Source organism: Carassius auratus, chromosome 45 (genome assembly GCF_003368295.1).
Source record: "Carassius auratus strain Wakin chromosome 45, ASM336829v1, whole genome shotgun sequence".
In the NCBI taxonomy this organism is placed as follows: Eukaryota; Metazoa; Chordata; class Actinopteri; order Cypriniformes; family Cyprinidae; genus Carassius; species Carassius auratus.
The window spans coordinates 16,357,999-16,373,614 of record NC_039287.1 but is presented as its reverse complement, the minus strand read 5'-3'; the positions used below and the strand labels follow the sequence as shown (position 1 = coordinate 16,373,614).

Sequence of the window (15,616 nt, the reverse complement as noted above, 5' to 3'; positions counted from 1 at the left end):
ACCTCTCTCTCTCTCTGTCTCTCTCTCTCTCTCTCTCTCTCTCAGTTCCACAGATTCTGGCTGCTGTCTCTGCTCATTCTCAGCATTCCTGGAGAAGTCCTGGAGAAAAGGGTCTTTTATGTTTTGTCTTTCTAGCATGTTAAACTGCTTGACTTGCTTCCTTGCCATCCTGATAAGAAGTTTACACCCTCTGGACATCGCAGCTTCTAATCTGTTGAGTTACAGTAGCACAGACCTCTCTGACCTCTGTTTCACTCAGGAACCTGTATCTTAAATAAATGAACATGTACATACATTTTACAGTCATACAAGCCATATAAAGTGAAATAATTTTATTGAGCTGTTTGACTACTATTTCCTGTGAATGTTAAATGTTAACAAAAATAAAAATAGAATGTATAACAGATTTAAAATATATGATTATTGAAATCCACACTGAATAAAGAGATGCATGTCGTCCAGAATGAGAATGGAGATTTATCCACCTTTCAGCATAGCTCAAGAGTCTTTTTTCAATTTTAACTTGCTTCAGTAGTTGCCAAGTGATTCAAGCTTTGAAAGCAAATACTTTAAAGGGTTGAAACAACAAGCTGTACTTCTAAAGAATTTTAGAACAAAACGAAAACAAACAAACGTCTAAAACAGCACTAATGTAATGTCAGAACCAGGGCAAAAGTAGACTACCCTTGGAATAATACAAACATTAAACATCAAAAAGATGAAATAATTTATTATATTTCAGTATGTTTTCATATGTCAATGATCTTCAAACCTTTGTTTTTACAAATATTTCCAGTACCGGCTTCAAGATCCCATGAATAATGGAGTTTTGTGAATTTAAGTCTAGCTTTAAAGTCTTCTACAGTATAGGCTGTCGTATTTTCTTTATTTTGTTAACTTTTAGCAGAAGTTTTTTTTTTTTTTTATTATCATTTATATATACAGAATTTCTCTTCTCTATGCACTACAATATACGATCCGTCTGGTGAATCCTATCCCCTTTCCTCAAAGTCTGTTCAAGACTGTGTCCTATCTTGAGCTAATAGGCTAACTACTTTACTTGCTAACTACTTGCTAACTGAAAATGCTTAAAGACATTTTTAATTTTACCATGTTTTAGATTCAGTAATATAATGTGATACATGTATGTAATATGTAAGTTAAAAGGCATTAACTATTTTCATGTATACAGGGGAAATTTTTTTGGTAATAATGGAATTGCTTTTTGACTCAAGGGGGACAGGAGGTTACGCTCTATTTACGTCTGGCTCCAACTTGCCGTTTCAATAGGAAAAATGTCAACAGGAAAGAAAATTGCATTTATCTAACCATTTCATGGGATCATTAAATTCACTGGTCCTAATTCTACCTGTGCAACAACTGTTTTTAAAGCATTTAACACCTGCTCTTGAACATTTCAATTAGAAGCCATTTAGGAATTTATCAAGGCCAAACATCAAACTCACACAGATAATACATGCGTCTTTCACAGTAGGTGTCCCACCAGTCTCCATCATCTGAGGACATGGCTACACAGTTCTCTCGCTTCCCACCATCTGGCTGGCTTGATAGGAAGTGCTTCCTCCATTGGAAGTAAGTGACACGAGTTGTGTCCTCAAACAGGTAGAGGCCTTCAGAGCGCTCATCGTTGATCCCAAGCCACACAGGCCAGTTTCCGTGGAATACTGATTTCACATATTCAGCCAAAGCTTCCTGCTCCTTGCGATCTCGTGGCATAGCCATGCGTCCTCCCCGCTCCTGACACTTCTGGGATGCATCTGCGTAGGTCTCATACACACGGTATGCCAGGAAGCATTTGTAACCCATTTTACGGCCTTTCTGGCAGCCTAGAACCACAAAGTAATTTTAATCATATCTTAAAAAGTAAATAAGTAGAGATTATGAGTGTCAAGTAAAGTAATTTGCTGTCATATTAACAAGATATGCCCAAGTAGTACACATTTCTGGACCAACAACTTTTCCAGTACAATTTCAGCATTAAGTTTTTTAGATCCTAATCAAAAGATCAGTACCAGAATATGCAGCACGTGTGGTTCTCCTCTATAACATTCAGATCTCAATTAAGCCCCTTTCACACTACCATTCTGGCAAATACACGGGTAAAGTGTTCCGGCAATTGTTCCCAGGTCGCTAGATTTTGCACTTTCACACTGCCAGTGATTACTTGGGATATGTGCGTGCTTTCACACACAACCCGTAAAGATCATGTAACGAAACGTGACGTGTAATGTAAGAGTCGAGAACGTTAGGTACGTTATACTTTAACTGAAGCAAGCAAACGATCTCAGTGTCAGCGTGGAAAGTGAGGAACTAACTGATCTCTGCTTCATTACAGTTTGCACATATTTTTTTGACGCGAACATTGATCTTCATTCAAAACAGCAGGTAAAAGAGTCGCGCGATAACGTGCGTCATCACTTTTCGACACGGCATTAGATCTGGCTTTTGTTCACACAGTGCTCGGTCCGGGTTGAACCCGGCAATGTTACTAGGTCCCCGACCCGGGTTCAATGCCGGAATAAATTATGGGACATGTTTGCTTTCACACAGAAGTCGACCCGGCATTGTTCCGGCAATTTGCCGGGTCCCACGTGCAGTGTGAAAGGGGCCCAGAGATTGGCATTAGGAGTTTTGTCTAGGAAAACATGAGAACACATGCTAGTGTTTAGGTAAAGGTTCAAATTTTGACAACTAGATATCTCGTTGGGATTAATGTGGACAGAAATCGTTAATGGAGATTAAGGGTCAAGGTTTGAACTAGAGTTTGGAGTTCGAATTGTACGTTTTGAAGTCTGGGGGCTGGAAGGATTGGAGTCAAGCCTCCAGAGTTATGATTGGGTTAGGTCAGGTCCAATCCTTTTCCTGGTGAACCAACTTCCAGCTGAATTTAGCTCTGGCCCTTACTAAACCCAGCTGAACCAGCCAATCAAGGTCTTCAGGATCAATAGAAACTTCCAGGCAAGTGTGCTTGAATGAAAGTCTGCAGGAAAGTGACCCTCCAGGAGCAAGATTGGTAAGGTAAAATAATGGGGGCTGGGGGGATCAATCACAGGATTAAGGCCCCTGTGTACTCACGGCAAAGTTCTCTACTGTTCTCTGCTTAGGGTTAAAAAGAGAGAGAAGTTGCAAGTACTACTAACATCCTGAAACTGCCAACACTGTTGGGATTGGTACACTGTAAATATGTGCTGCACACTTTCCACTCCAAAATAAACACAAATTGAAAATGACAGCAGTGAAAAAAACAGCCAATAAGAAATCATCTATGTGGATATATTTGAACAAGCTCTCCATGTTCATGTCTTCACTTGAGTCTGTCCTGGACTGACTGATCAGAAGAAATAAATCGGAGATGATTTTCCACAACAAAGAGTGGAGCCCAGAGCACACCTTCCTGTTATGCAGTCAGAACAGTGGTTGTTCAAAGGTGTTTTCTAACCAGAGCAAACTTTCCAGAGAGTTTGCACTGGCAAGCTGTTTTAAACACCTGAAATGAACTCCAGACTACATTTGTTTTGGCATCATTTTGTTTGAAACCAGTTCGTTCTTCACTTGAAATATACTGGGGCCTTGATGGGGTTAGCGTTCAGGGTTGTGGTGAGCGATAGAAAGTTAGATTTTCGGACTGAAAGGAGTTGAAAGAATGGGAATTGTGTAACACAAAAGGATGGAGGTAAGATTTTGTTTTTGAAAGTTTCGGGTTAAGTTTAGGACTAGGAATTTAGCCTGTGCTTGGTTTAAGAGGTCAAGCTTGTTATTAAACAATTTTTTCATGAGATTAATGGATAGGTTTGGATAGTCCTCTAAAGGCTGGCCACCTGGCCAGTCTGAGCATTTGGGGAAGAAGGGCCTTAGAAAAAAAGGAGACCAAGAACCCAGTGATCACTCTGACTCCAGAAATCCTGTGTGGAGATGGTACAAAGTTTCCTGAAGGAAAACCATCACTACAGCCCTCCACCCATCTGTGCTTTAAGGCAGAGTGGTTAGACAGAAGTCTAAACACATGAAAGCCCAGAATCTTGTTCCTCATCATCTGAGACTCCTTCAAGTGCTTTTTTTGCAAACTCCAAGTGGGCTTTTTGGACTTCTTCCAATTGAGAATTATGGAGCCCACTGAGCTCTTGGAAACCTACAGTGCAGAATTTATTTAATTTTTTGTTGTTGTTGTTGCCTTCCCTAGATCTGTGCATTACTACAATCCTGTCTCTGAGCTCTGGTGGCAGTTCCTTTGACCTCATGGCTTGGTCAGCTGTGAGGCATTTTATAGAGAGATGTGTGCCTTTCCAAATCAATTCATTTATTTTACCACGGGTGGACTCCAATCAAGGTGTAGAAACCTCTCAGCAATGAGCAAGATAAATGGGAGGTGCCTGCACTCAATTTCAAGCGTTGTTGCAAAGGGTCTTCATGCATGGTAATTGCATTTTACTTTTTAATAAATTTACAGATTTCTAAAATTCTGTTTTCACTATATCATTATGGGGTACTGAATTTAAACGATTGTAGTATCAGGCTGCAACATAACAAAATTGAAAAAAAATAAAAATACTTTCTGAATGCACTGTATATAGCAAAAACACTGGAACCACTTATGTGGAGCCAAAAGTCTAATCTGAAGAGTCTAAAACCTAATCTGGCTCATTTCTACAGGTTTTCCAAGAGCCTAGTTTTCCATGAGTTTTAACAGTTCACCAGGAAACAAAATCTGTGTTAACAAGTTCTGGGTGTAACCCCTCTTGTTCCACTCCACTTGATCTGGCGTTTCTGTCATGGAAAGTGGGTGCTAACAAGGACGCTAAACACTGCAGCCTCTAGCATCATTGTGCACCTCTTGAGATCAGGGGAGTGAGGTTTACCTTGACAGCTTTACCAGCTGGTCTCCGTTACACAGAACTACAGCAATGAGAGCTTCAGAGAAGCAACCGATTAATGGTTTTGAAAAAAAGTTTGTGAGGTTCACAGCTTAAAGACATTTAAGTGTTTTCTTTTGGGTATTTTGAAACGAAAAGAGATGTGTTCACATGTTTACTAATGGCACACAAATAAAGTTATTTTTTCCGAGCTTGGGTGACACTCTGGATTCTGTGTGATTTCATTTGATAAGAACGATGTCCGCTGAATTACCTTACTGAGAAGGAAATATCTGTGGCATTTTCAGGTAAGTATACAAAATGTAAACATGATGTTGAACAAAACACCGGTGACTTTTCAGATGACCTCTTCCTGATTAAGTAAGCAATTATTGGCAATTTCAATGTCTATAGAGCCCAAACCTTATGTCGTTAAGCAATGGTCTGGCTCCATGAGACTAGGATAAGGGACGGGATGGATTTATGACTATAACTTGACTACAGAAGACATTGTTCCAGGTCCAACAACGGGTGATAACCTCACTTGTCCCGTCTTGGTGCCAAATATCTTTATGGACTGGGTCATCCTGAACAGTGGGTTTAACTTGAGATACTGCCTTTAAAATAAACTGTTACCAACTTACTTTATAGCTGGAAGCTCCTCAGTAGTGAAAACATGGATTCTTTAAGCACAAATAGATTTTCCACTAATGACTACAATGCCCTTTATAGCCCACAACTATGAGCCCGAAGGTAAAAAAGACAGTAGGGAACCCACTAACCCTCTAGTCGTCCGATCTCTTTGCGATTGTCCTTGCAGTAGGACGAGACTTCTTGAATGGCATCCTCAGTGTCGCCTAATCTATTCTCAAGTCGAGACATTCTTTCCAACAGTTGTGTAACTTTAATGTCCAATGTGTAATGTCCCACATTGAGCCTGTGGATAGCCTGATCCATCGCTGCCAGTCTAGACACTGCAAAAATGTATAAATAGACAAATGTGAATCAAGTCTTTCATTAGTCAGCTATGCTGCATGCCAGTGAATGAACAGAATAATAAGAAACTGAGGTAGCTGAAGATATAGACTGTCTAGATTCTTAAAGAGCCTTCAATAGCAGTTTCTTAGAGTGTTAGTGAGTTCATCAAAACACGTAAGTTGCATTATGTAATATGCATACCCAGAGTACCCAAAGGAAAAACAACACCTTCATTTGTGCAAGTAAAGACAAGGGCTGTTATTGCAAGTAGAATATATGCAAATATACATTCCGTTGTATTAGTTTTGGCTTGCATTTCTGGCACTTCAGAACGGACATGTGTAAGTGAAGTGAGCGTTTGGTTAACGCACAGATGTAGTTGTAAGTGCTCTCCATTTCAGAGACGGCAGTGGTGGGTTCAGGTTCAATGATGTCTGGAGTGTCCCCTCGCCCTATAACCATCTCCTCATTGAACACTCTGACCTAGAAAATGAAGCGACAATAAAACCACCATCAAATCTAGACTTAAAGCTGGAATACACTACACAACACACCTTTGCCCATGCTTTTGACCCAATTTAAATTTAGAAAGTGTCACCACTAGTTGCCAAAATTCAGACTAGTTTTGAGCAAACATTGCTTAGTATATGATGACCACAGACTTCAATTTTTTATTTTTAGCTACAGACTATGAATCCATTCAGTGGCAGGATATCATAACATGTTGAATAATTTTTTCGCCGACTGTAGAACAAATTATGTTTATGTTTGTCATTGGTCTCCTAGCAACTAGGCGCATATTTCTGTGTGGGTTTGTAGTTATAAAGTGTATGTGATGCCCAGTTTTTCTCTGCGACCATTTACAACCAAATATATGGTGGTTTGAAAACTGTTTAGATTTTAAAAGTTGCATATAGTTTTCCAGCCTTTGCCCGATACAGAATACACATGCACAATCACACTGGATGTCATGGCCAGGTACTTAATGTTTTCTAGCTACCCGAAAATGAATGCCCTTGACATTTGTTCCCACTTTATAAATGCAGATGCATGTTGTACTAGTTTCATCATTCCAAAGCAATACAGTAAACCAAAGTAGAAAACCATAGTGTTCATGGTAGCATCATGGTACAGTGATGGCATCATATGGTAATACCCTGGTACTTTGATGTATTTCAAGGTATTTACATAATACTCTAAGGCACTTAAATAAAAAAAAAGCATCATGATAGGTTTTCAAAGGAAATAATTATGTGAAGCAGTAATTGGATAATTTCCCTCAAAGTAAATGTAGAATCTTAACCTGAGACAGATCAGCTGTTGTGATGGCCGGTCTTGTGGTGTTCTCGCCCGAGTAACAAGAAGACAGAGCGGTGAAGCCCACTACAGCTGCCAGAATCACTGTTAGACTCATCTCCACTTCAAATCACTTCACTTCATAAATCCCGTTCTTCTTTTCAGCCAGCTCTCCGTTTTATTGTATATATACACAGCTTCTGGTGTTCACTCAAATAGCAACCTTCTCTCCTCCTTTCACATTGCTTTCAACCTACTCTCGCTCTATTGTTCACCTCTACACAGCTCTGATTTGTTTTAGCCTCCTCCCTCTTTCTGCAGCTGTCGGACACTTTTCCTCCTCCTTTCACCTTGTCTGAAAAATCCTTTTTTCTTTCTCTCTCTCTCCCTTCTTCTGTTTTGTTTCTTTCAGCTGCTTCATCTTTCAGAGTTTTTTATCATCCGACTTCCATTCTTTGTGCTAACATAGCAGTTTTACTGACACAGCTCTTTCATAAACATTTAAACGGATATTAATTTTCTTGCCCAAGATTGATTTTTTTTTTTTTTAAATGCTTTTATCCATTGGGAACATGTTGTTCTTCGGAAGTCAATATTGGCCGTATGACAGGAAAAATGATGAACGTCTCATTACCAGCTGAGTCCTGTCTCCACACATGGAAGGAATTTGGATTTCTCGTCCTCTAAACAGGACACTTCTCTCTTTCTTTCTCACTTCCTCTGGAGGAGACATTGGAAGGGACTTGGATCTCAGAAAGGATTTTTGCCAAAAAAAAAAAAAAAAAAGAATCCAGTTCATTACATAACAAAAGGCTAACTAAGCAAATCTCCCCCAGATGAATGTGTCTAGACTTTACACGGTACAAGAAACAGATAAACAGCTTAGACTTCTACCTTTGACGAATAACAGTTAAAAAGAACTCCAAAACAATGGAAATCTATTACTGTTAGATTGATCTAATCCATCTATAAACTGACCTCCTTTAAAATAATTCAGATATAGCAGCCAGTCAGGAACTGGAACACTGTGTGTTATGGATATAATCAGATGTAAAAAAAAAAAAAAAGAAAAAAGAAAAAAGTTAAATGACCTTTTGGAAAGCTACAGGGGCACTTTCCAATTAGAAATAAACAAGGTCTTTTTTAAAACGTAGTGCAATAACGTCAATCCCCCAAAATAAAAATTACTGCCTGAGAAAATAAAGCATATTATGAGCATTTTGAAAATGCCAAATGTGACCAAAATCATTAACGGAGATCCAGCAGTTATATTTTGCTAAAATAACACTGCGGGCAATGAAAGTGACAAAAGGCAGAAAACTGTCATGGGGTTTAGGAGTAAATCTTTCTGTTTTCAATTACTGGCTTTTACCAGACAAGAAAAGAATGAGACAAACAAGAGTTAGTGTACTTCTTTTATTGTACTTCTCTTCTATTACAGATATATGAATGCATAAATACTGGCTCCAGGCCACGCATTTAATATTCAAGAAAAACATCTCGCAACAGAGCTCCAAAAATGATTCCTACCCTTGAACCCTAGTTAGTTTAGCCCTGAATCACACAGCAGACAAGTACGGAAACGCGAACGCTTCTGGTGTCGAAATCAAGCATTCTGATCAACATCAAACGCAAGTTAATTCAACTATTGACATGTTCACAGATAGCTAGCTGAACAACAAAACATTCAGTTTCAGTTAACTATCGCCCCCTTGAGTTCTGGAGCTCGTTCATGCCGCAGTAATGCATTAACACCCATTTAATGTTGTGTCCACATTTGCATACTTGCATGGAGTATGTTTTGGGCCTAACAACGAATGTAGATTTGAACTATTGCTTTAAGTTATTAAGCCACCTCTGGTGTACTGGGCTACAGGAAAGAGAAAGAAAGGAAGCATTTAGGAGAATGCGGAGAAAAGTCAATGATTTACTTCAAAGCATACAATGAAAGTAGCACGCATATAAAAGGTCTACAAAACAAGCAAGTAGCAAGTCATCTTCTCAAAAACATGCTAGTGCTACGGTGTTTCATTTAGGTCCTAATCAATAAATGTACAGTGAAGCATCTTAACACTAGTATTGAGGTCTAGATAAATATAGATAGAAAATGATGGCAGTGACGGTGATGTGGCATTCACACTAGTGGTTTTAGGCTACATTTACACGACAACGTTGTAGTCAAAAATTGGAAAGTCCCTTGCGTTTTTTTAAACGTTTCACGTATACACGACAGCGTTTTCAAAAGATTTAGGTTTACACATCTGCGAAAACGGCCAAAAACGCTGTATTACGTATGCCAGGCCAGTAGTTGGTGCTGTCACCTTGTTACTAAACAGTACATTTAGGGAAGTGACTTATCTATTGGTTGTAATATTGGTGAATATTGGTAAATCCACACATTGCTGAAGAAGTGTTAGCAAACTCTTGAGCAGCAGCAACAGTACCATGTACTCCGCCATTGTTGTGTATTTTTGTTCGCGCTTACCTTTAAAATCGACACGAATTTCTCATGTCTACATACCTAACACATACTACGATAGCATGATGTCACTGTTTTCAAAGATTCCCGTTTTGGGTGTTTACACGGAAACTGAAACCCATTTTTCAAAAATAAGCGTTTTCAGTTCCAAAAACGTCGCTGTCATGTAAACCAACAGGCAAAATGCATAAAAAGTTTCCCATTTTTGCCTGAAATTGTCCTGTGAATCACCAGGTCTGGCTTGTTTGATTAATGCATCTCCCAAACTTCTGTAAACGCACACAAAGGACTTTTACTTGATTCCGAAAAAGGGGCTTAGGGTTTGTTTTCATGTGAACCACAGTATGGTTTGTGGTCAATGGGAATGCAATCCAGAAGTGGGCTGGTTCTAATTAAGTACATTGTGCCATTTTGCTAGTAACAGTAACACCAAACAGAAATCAAAACATTGTTCTGCAACTTTAAAGATCTCAAACTTTGTTGCCTGGATAATGTTGATGGTGAAAGAATTTTTGCTAACATACCAGAGTTTAGAATAACAATAACAGTGGGAAAGCAGATCAACATGTCCAGGAGAGTAGAGCCAATGGGTTCTGACGCAAGCAAATGTACCAAGAGTGAAACAATCATAGAAATATGTTTGGTTAAAATCTCATGCATTCAGTAACCTCTATCCAGTGAGATGGAGTCAGACAGATGGAGATTTAAAGACAGTTGTAGAGATATTGATGCACTATAAATAAACTACTAAAGCATTTGGATTTGAAAGGAAAGTGTTCTGTAGTGTCGGATTCTTCGGGATATTCGAGAGTTACCAGTTGTCCAAGAAGTCAAACCCAGTCTTCAGGATACTGCTGCTTGTGTTAAACTGAAAAAAAGAAATACAACAATTTACGTGTTGTCCGTGGTTGAAATGTTAGTAGCAAAAAAAAAAGAATAAGAAAATACAATTTAGAAATTATAATATCAAAACGGGCAAATTCTTACAAATACTTTTTGTATTTATGTTGGTTTTGAATTTTTTTTTTTCAACTGAACTAACTAATGTCTTTATAAAAACCTCAACAAACTATCTAATATTATATCTCAACGAGAAAATTTCCTGTTTTGGATCACATGACTTTGATCATACAAGCAGTTTTGTTTAAATATTTAGCAAGTTTTAGAAGAAGTAATAATAAAAGATCCAAACTTCTTAAGGTTTTCTTTTGAAGAACGTTACTAATTTAAGAACTTTCTGATGCATTTCCATTTTGATACACTCTTAAAGGGATACTCCACCGTGTTTTCATATTAAACTATGTTTTTCCCTTACCTAAGACGAGTTGATACATACCTCTCTCGTCTCTGCGCGCACTCAATCGCTTTGGCGCGCGGTGAAAGCACTTAGCTTAGCTCATTCATTCAATACGGGCCAAGCAGAGAAGCTACCAAACACCTCCACGTTTTCCTGATTTAAATACAGTTACTCGCGTAGTGTAACTCGACCTAGGACGGTAACACAAAACAAAACGTTGCGCTTCGTCTTGGCGCAGTAATATCTTCACTAGAGGGAGCGGGGGCCGGTGAGAGGATTTTTCACGAGTGAAGATATTACTGCGCCAAGACGAAGTGCCTACAAGCACTTGCCATGGTATTCCGCCACACAATATAGTTATCCATTTTACACGCTTAGAAAAGCGCAACGTTTTGTTTTGTGTTACCGTCCTAGGTCGAGTTATACTACGCGAGTAACTGTATTTAAATAGGGAAAACGTGGAGGTGTTTGGTAGCTTCTCTGCTTGGCCCGTATTGAATGAATGGGCTAAGCTAAGTGCTTTCAAAGTGTCACCGCGCGCCAAAGCGATTGAGTGCACGCACTGAGACGAGAGAGGTATGTATCAACTCGTCTTAGGTAAGGGGAAAACATAGTTTAATATGAAAACACGGTGGAGTATCCCTTTAAAAATGCTTCCAAAAGAGGATGTTGGCAGTGATGCCATAGAAAACCATTTTGGGTTCCCCAAAGAAGCCTTCAGTCAACAGATCTTAAAATAATCATTACTTTTTCCAGAATAAAGAAGATTTTGGTGCAATGAAAAGTTCTATGAATGTTAACATGTTCCTCATGGAACTACCGATGCCAGAACCATTCGTTTCAAGAATGTATCAAGATTATTTATGCCACCAAAACACAAAATATTAAAACAAGGGCATTCTAGAAGAGTTGTATTCAATTAACAATATGCAAGAATTTTCATTTGAATTAACTGAATGAACATCAATGAATTTACCCACATACAACTCTCTGTCTTCAATTAAACTATATAAAATGAAGGTGAAATTCCCTCCCACCTGTGAGAAGGTAGGACTTTCAGCCTTGTCAGCATCTTTGACTGTGCTGTTGGACTGAGAGGAAGACCTGGTGACCAGACCAGGACTGAACACATCATCCATCGTGCTGCTTACAGAAGGAAGAGTGCTCTGGGCCCGTTCCCAGCCTTCCTCGGAGGACGACACGGGAGCGGGAGGAATCGGGGTCACGCTGATGGCCGCAGGGGTCACGCTGATGGGAACGGGGGGAGGAGGGGCGTGAGGTTTGGTGATCCTCTGCTGAATCGGCCGTGACGGAGGCACATCCTCAGACTCGGACTTCAGGTACGACGGCAAAGGCTTCTCTCCTTTCTCCAGAGACTTGATCTGGCTGGGCGTCAGAGACTGAAACTCGGCCTTCTCGCCCTCCAGCCGCGAGCGCTCGGCGCTGATCTTCCAGAAGGACGACTCGTCAGTGCTGGGCAGCTTGGCGCTCTGAGAGGGCTTGGGTTTGGATTCGGTCACGGAGGAGGGAACGGACGGTTCTGGAGCGCCGGAGATGATGCTGAACTCCATCTGACTCTGTTAGGAAGAGGCCGACTGAATCACATGTGTTTTCTCTTTGTTAGCAAATTGAATATGTATTTTTAGCAGAGGTGGCCTACTTACCTTGGTCTCCCAGGAGAAGGGAGCCGAGTGCTCATCTTGCCAAGTTAAGTCCTTGAAATAAAAGAGATAGAGATGTTAACAGGCAATAAGATGCGTCATAAATCCTTAACCTGCCATTTCTGCATTGAATAGGGTTATAAATACAGTACTGAAGAAGAAAAAAAATATATATAAATAAAGGATAAGCCAGCCTATCACAAAATATAAAACATATATTTTAAATCACAGATATATAATAAATAGCTGAATTTATCAGCATTTCATAGAGACTTCTTTCATACACATGGGATTTGTTTGTTTGTAGATATTTTGTTCTGGTTAGCTGTAGATATTCACAAACGACTTTTAGTTACGTTTATTTCTTTGATATATTTGACAGAGATTTGTTTAGTAAGCATTTTAACGTACAGATATTTGAAATATCTGAAATACACTGTGTTTACTGGAACTAGGGTGATGTTAATTATTACGTTATCAATAGTTTAAATTAGTTTAAAAGACAAACCTTTCAGCTTAACCTTTTCACTTAAATATCTAATTTATTTGACACAAGTAACAAAAACTGTAACTCAAATTTGACTGTTTAACACACATACATATACATATATATATATATATATATATATATATATATATATATATATATACACACATATATATATATATATATATATATATATATATATATATATATATATATATATATAATTAAATTTAACGAGAAAAAAAACTATTCATAATAGACAGGAGGTTTGTTGTTATTTGTAAGATCGTAATTGTTTTGGAATGACACGAGCAAAACAAAGCAAGCCTACACTGACCTAACAATAACAGCTCTAACTAAACCAAATAATCAGCACCTCTTCCCCGAAGTGCACGGTCTTCTGTCCGGTCTGGAGCAGTAGTTTCGGGAAGCAGATCACTTCTTCTCTCTCCACTCGGTGCATCGCGTACCGAGCGCGGATCCGCGGATCCAGCATCCCGTCGTCTATCGCCGCGTCCTGTTCCACCGGACTCATCTGATCCCAGGCCGAGCCGTACCTCTCCTTTATCTTCTCCCTCTCCTCCATGATCTTACGGGCCATGGAGTTGATGGAGGAGAAATATTCCATCTTTTTGGCCTCCGTGAGGAGCGGGTGATCCGCCACAGACGCCATTTCCTCAACAAGAGCAGCCGCTGCTGACGTACACAAGAGACTTTTATTCTGTTTTCAGGTTAAAGTTTATTTTCAAAATGATTCATTTGGGTTGAATGTAACTTTTTGGACACGTACAAGCAAAAAAAAATAATTTATTCCCAACATTATGTTTTCATATTTAAGCATTAATATATACTATAGTTCAAAAGTTCAGAATCAGGAAGATTATTATTATTATTATTATTATTATTATTATTATTTAATGTTTTTAATTTAATTTAATGTTTTTGATTGCATTTAATGTTTTTGTTTTTAATTCAATTTGATCAAAATACAGTAAAAACAGTAATATTGTCAAGTAATATTAGAATTTAAAATATCCGTTTTCATTTTTAATATACTTCTAAATCTAATTTATTCCTGTGAAAGCAAAGCTGAATTTTCATCAGCCGTTACAGTCTTTAGTGTCACCAAAGAGAAGTCGAATATTTTTGTTTGTTTGTTTGTTTGTTTGTTTAAGAAATTAACACTGTTATTCAGCAAGGTTAAAATTAATTTTATAAAAAGTTATAGTAAAGACATATTGCTACAAAAGATTTCCATTTTTAATAAATGCTGTTCTTTTTAGCTTTGTATCCATTAAAGAGTCCTGAAAAAAGTATAACAGGTTCCAGAAAAACAAAAACAACAAAAAAATATAGATTTTCAACATTAATCATTATATATATATATATATATATATATATATATATATATATATATATATATATATATATATATATATATATATATATATATATATAGATAGATAGATAGATAGATAGACAGATATTAAATTGAAAACCGTTATTTTAAGTTGTACAATATTCACGTACTGTTTTACTGTATTGTTATTTTAATGAGCATAAGATACTTTTTTATAGGCATTTAAATATTAGGCCTATCGTTACTGATCCTAAACTTTTGAACGGAGCGTTCAGCCAGCCACATATTGTTGAAAGTCTGTATACGTTATAAAAATAATTGAATAAATAAATAAAAATCTTTACTTTTATTTCTCATTCTTTCAAAGCGATAGCTAACTTTTATTCTGCCTTGCGCATGCGCGTGCACGAGAGCGTCTCAGGGCAATGGCTTTAGAATCGGCGACCTCTAACGGTACAACTGATGAAAACCATCCAGAAAAAGGCGACGAGTGGAAAAAAGGATGGTTACTTAAGAAAACTCACTACACCAAGCGCTGGAAAATGATGTGGTTTCACATCAAAGAGGGACAGCTTGTCTATGGATTTAATGAAAAGGTAAGAGCGAACAATACACCGGTTTGCGCACAAGCCCTCGTAACAGTGATCAGCTTATCAGCCTTAACTTCAGCACACCTGCAAGAGCGCGGAGAATACTAATTATCTCATTAAGAAACTGTAAGGAACTGAAACTGCACGGTAAATAATGAATAATTAAACGCCACCGGATTAAGTTGCTAATCGCCATGTTGTTGTTGGAGTGTTACCATGGCAACGCCTGCCTCGCGGAGACGCGCACTGACCCTTGTATATAATTGCTTTAGTTTTCAACATACAAGATATAGGTGGGTACACATAGAAACTGTCAAGGATTCTGAACTGTAATCTTTTCCTAGTCAGCAGAAAAAGGCATTAATCTGGTTGGAGCCAAGGTGGAGCTGCTGGAGGGTGCTGGGGCTCTTGTCTGGAGCGTCACCCCGAGGGACAGTGAGCGCAGCTTCCTGCTGCAGGCGCGCACCGCGGAGGAGCGTCAGGCCTGGATGAGCGCCATCTGTGAGGCTCAGCTCAGCTCCCAGCAGCACAGATCCAACGCGTGCGTGCTGCAGTAACTACACCCGCTGCACCTTCACCGACAGACGGAGTTTAGAG

At 38.7% G+C, this 15,616-nt stretch overlaps 2 protein-coding genes across 2 annotated transcripts; both read right to left on the bottom strand.

The window, feature by feature from the left end:
- Window positions 1–317: 317 nt before the first annotated feature.
- clec11a (C-type lectin domain containing 11A) lies at window positions 318–7,599 on the bottom strand. The gene is made up of 4 exons (XM_026233813.1): window positions 7,153–7,599; window positions 6,221–6,332; window positions 5,654–5,845; window positions 318–1,847 (listed from the first exon to the last, which is right to left on the bottom strand). Exons 1-4 carry the CDS (start codon window positions 7,261–7,263, stop codon window positions 1,444–1,446), a joined length of 819 nt encoding a protein of 272 aa, XP_026089598.1. The 5' UTR covers window positions 7,264–7,599; the 3' UTR covers window positions 318–1,443.
- A 947-nt stretch (window positions 7,600–8,546) lies between these two features.
- Window positions 8,547–13,777, bottom strand: c45h1orf198 (chromosome 45 C1orf198 homolog). The gene is made up of 4 exons (XM_026233812.1): window positions 13,446–13,777; window positions 12,586–12,636; window positions 11,959–12,498; window positions 8,547–10,492 (listed from the first exon to the last, which is right to left on the bottom strand). The coding sequence occupies exons 1-4, from the start codon at window positions 13,740–13,742 to the stop codon at window positions 10,436–10,438; spliced, it is 945 nt and encodes a 314-aa protein (XP_026089597.1). The 5' UTR covers window positions 13,743–13,777; the 3' UTR covers window positions 8,547–10,435.
- Between the last annotated feature and the right edge of the window lie 1,839 nt (window positions 13,778–15,616).

Coding starts and splice junctions, on each gene's coding strand:
- clec11a (XM_026233813.1), bottom strand. CDS start 7,263: ATGAGTCTAACAGTGATTCTGGCAGCTGTAGTGGGCTTCACCGCTCTG. Junction 6,333..7,152: donor CAACAGCTGATCTGTCTCAG/GTTAAGATTCTA, acceptor TTCATTTTCTAG/GTCAGAGTGTTCAATGAGGA. Junction 1,848..5,653: donor AGAGATCGGACGACTAGAGG/GTTAGTGGGTTC, acceptor TTGTGGTTCTAG/GCTGCCAGAAAGGCCGTAAA.
- c45h1orf198 (XM_026233812.1), bottom strand. CDS start 13,742: ATGGCGTCTGTGGCGGATCACCCGCTCCTCACGGAGGCCAAAAAGATG. Junction 12,637..13,445: donor CCGTGCACTTCGGGGAAGAG/GTGCTGATTATT, acceptor TTTTATTTCAAG/GACTTAACTTGGCAAGATGA. Junction 12,499..12,585: donor CCTTCTCCTGGGAGACCAAG/GTAAGTAGGCCA, acceptor TCTTCCTAACAG/AGTCAGATGGAGTTCAGCAT.